Consider the following 3,196-nt stretch of genomic DNA (forward strand, 5'->3'; position numbering starts at 1 on the left):
GCTTTGCCAAGCTTGTTTCAAGTAGGTGCTTTAGACCACTGAGCCATCTCTCCAGCCCCTCAGGTGCTTATTCTACTGAGCTATCTCCCTGCCCCCATGTCCCTACTTCCAAGACACAGGCTCTATGACTTAACTTATCTGGTACACTCTGCTACACAGAACCATACAGTTAAGTTCTGAGAAAACTACTTTTGTCATTAGGAAACTTACTGCAAACTGGAGCAGAGAATTGTATCATCTGAGTTAACAGTGAATTTCTTTCTTTTCTTTTTTTTTTTTTTTTTTGCGGAACCAGTGATTGAACTCAGGCCTTTGTGCTTGCCAGGCAAGCACTTATTCTACTGAGCCATCTCCCCAGCCCCTACAGTAAATTTCTTACCTACCTCTCTACGTAGCAACCTAAAGACTAAAAAATGATCCAGAATTTTTCCAGGCTCAGAGAATAGCCACCCAAAATAAGTTCACTTGATAAATGAGAAAAAATGTCCAAACAGAAACACAGACACACACATACCCCCTCTACTCTCACTTAGAATGGTATTAATACCCAGGAAAAGGGAAACTGACAACTGTTACAATAACAAAACTCAAAAAACTTATAGAGGGGCTGAAGGTGTAACTCACTATTAGAGCTCTTACCTATCATGCACAAGGCCTTGAGTTCAGTCCCTAGCACCCCCTAAAAGCAACAACAAATCAGTTTCCTTGTTTTTGGTCTTTATTTTACTGTATTTTTTTGGTTGAATTTTTATTTTTATTTTTTTATTTTTAAGGAAGGGTCAACAGAGTGTTCAGGGTCTCACTGTGTAGATAGGACTCATAGCCATTCTCCTGTTTACAGCCTCCCAAATGCTGGGATTACAGACACGTGCTACCATGCCCAGTCTCAATTGCCCAGTCTCAATGTAACCCTGGCCCCTGCGCCTGCTTGCAGGCACTTTAATCTGCTGAGCTTTTGGCTGGCTCTTGAATTGTTTTTTAGGGGAGATTTATTTTTTGTTTTTGGTGCTGAGGACTGAACCCAGGGCGTCTAGCTTGCTAGACAAGCATTCTACCACTGAGCCAAATCCCCAGCCCGGGCAACAACAAATCACACTTTTTTTATGCCGCTGAATTACCTCCCCAGCCCTAACAAATCAAACTTGTACAAATACTCTAGTGTATCTAGTTATAATAGATGAAGACAAAGTTTATGGAAATAAAATGACCTGCCAAAAGACAATTATTTATTAAACTTTTTTTTTTTTAATATTTATTTATTTATTTAGTGTGTGTGTGTGGCCAGCTCAGCCCACCAGGGGGCGGGGCTGGCTGGCATGTGGTGCTGGGGGATTGAACCGCGGTCCCTGGGCTTTGCTAAGCTTGTTCTAAGTAGGTGCTTTAGACCACTGAGCCATCTCACCAGCCCAAGACAATTATTTATTAAAGACTTAGGAGTTCAAATCCAGGCATTTTCCCCCCATTGTATATACAATTCTCCCATATATCTCACAAAGAGATTTGAATTCCAGAGCTAATCTGGGGGCACTGCTGGAGGTCAGAGCCATGGCCCCTTTCAAATTTTAGTTTTCAAATGTTTTTAACTTTTGTGGGACTCACTATGCAGCTCACCATGTCCTTACTCACATGCTGGCCTTGAACCAATGCGCCGCCAGCCTCAGTCTCTAGCACTGTGATTCCAGACATGCATCACCATTCCCAGACACACATCCCCCTTATTTTTGTCCTGGAACTCAAAGTGATCCTGTTTCAATCACAACTGGCACCTTTCCCCTTTTTAAATAAAATTACTCTGATCGGGGCTGGGGAGATGGCTCAGTAGAGTAAGTGCTTCCCTGGCAAGTGCAAGGGCCTGAGTTCAATCCCCAGCTCCACAAAAAAAAAAAAAATTACTGATTGTGTTTTAAGAAAAATTTCACTTCAGCCACATGTGGTGGCTCACACTTTGGTAGACTGAAGCAGTAGGACTAAAAGTTCAAAACTGTTTTGAAAAAAAAAAAAAAAATTAAAATGGCTGGAATGTAGCTCAATACAGACTCTTCATTCATTTCCCAGCCCTCATGCCCCCAAAACAGAAAAATTACAACTGACCAAGAAGTCCTCTACTTGTTTAAAAAATAACTTTTTTTTTTTTTTTTGGCAGAACCAGGGATTGAACTCAGATCCTTATGTTTGCCAGGGAAGCACTTATCCTACTGAGCCATCTCCCCAGCCCCCTAAAAAATAACTGTAACTGTAACATAATGGGGCTCTGCCATCTTGAGGTATTTGAGAAAAAAAAGCCAATCTTAGCTTAATGGCCCCAAAAAGCCTTCTACTTTTTGTTCTGTAAACACAACAACATGAGTAAAGGATGGGACAAGAAGGCAGGCAGACAATACTATTTAGCAGAAGAAAGAGGAGCCAAAACTTACTTCAAGGTGTTTAGTAGCTTCTTCATTGCGAGACATGAGGAGCAGTTTGGTTCGGAGGCTTCGAAAATGCATATCGCCCAGTAGAGATGCCCGCTTCACAGGGGCTTCTGTGGTTGACTAGAAATAAACAAGAAAGTCATTAAAACTGACTGTACACAAACTAGGTGAAAGCCAGGAACTGGAAATCAGAACGTGTTATTCTTGGAAAAGTTAAGAAATAAAATAAGAAACGGCATGGTGGCACATACCTGTAATCCCACCATTTTGGGAGACTAATGCAGGAAAACTAAAAGTTTTGGATGTTGTCAAAAAAAAAAAAAATTCGGGGTCGGGGAGATAGCTCAGCAGAATAAGCACTTCCTTGGCAAGTGAAAGCGCCTGAGTTTAATTCCCAGTTCCACCAAAAAAAAAAAAAAAAAAATTCAAGCATGAGGGCCTGAGTTCAATTCCCGGTTACAAAAATATAAATCAATTGAAAACAAAAAGTTGTTGAGGTATAATTCAGTGGAAGACAGCTTGCTGAGCATGCATAAGCCTTGAGTTCAATTCCCAAAATGGTAGGGACAAAAAGAAAAAAAAAATTAAACATGAGTAAGGCAAAGAAAAGCTAGGGTTACCTGGGCCTCTCAAGATCAGAGCAATAGAGTTTTTTCTGACAAATAACATGTATATACAGGGGCTGGTGAGATGGCTCAGTGGTCTAAAGCACCTACTTAGAACAAGCTTAGCAAAGCACAGGCGACGGTGGTTCGATCCCCCAGCACCACATGCCAGCCAGCCCC

The 3,196-nt window shown here is 41.4% G+C and overlaps 1 protein-coding gene across 1 annotated transcript in view; it reads right to left on the reverse strand.

Annotated features, from left to right (window-relative positions):
• Positions 1–3,196, reverse strand: part of Fxr2 (FMR1 autosomal homolog 2) — a 23,478-nt gene that overhangs the window by 8,185 nt on the left and 12,097 nt on the right. The window contains 1 exon segment of the mRNA XM_004649080.2: positions 2,415–2,574. Coding sequence (XP_004649137.1) covers positions 2,415–2,574 — 160 coding nt within the window.

This window comes from Octodon degus, unplaced genomic scaffold (assembly GCF_000260255.1).
Source record: "Octodon degus isolate 3935 unplaced genomic scaffold, OctDeg1.0 scaffold00098, whole genome shotgun sequence".
Classification (NCBI taxonomy): Eukaryota; Metazoa; Chordata; class Mammalia; order Rodentia; family Octodontidae; genus Octodon; species Octodon degus.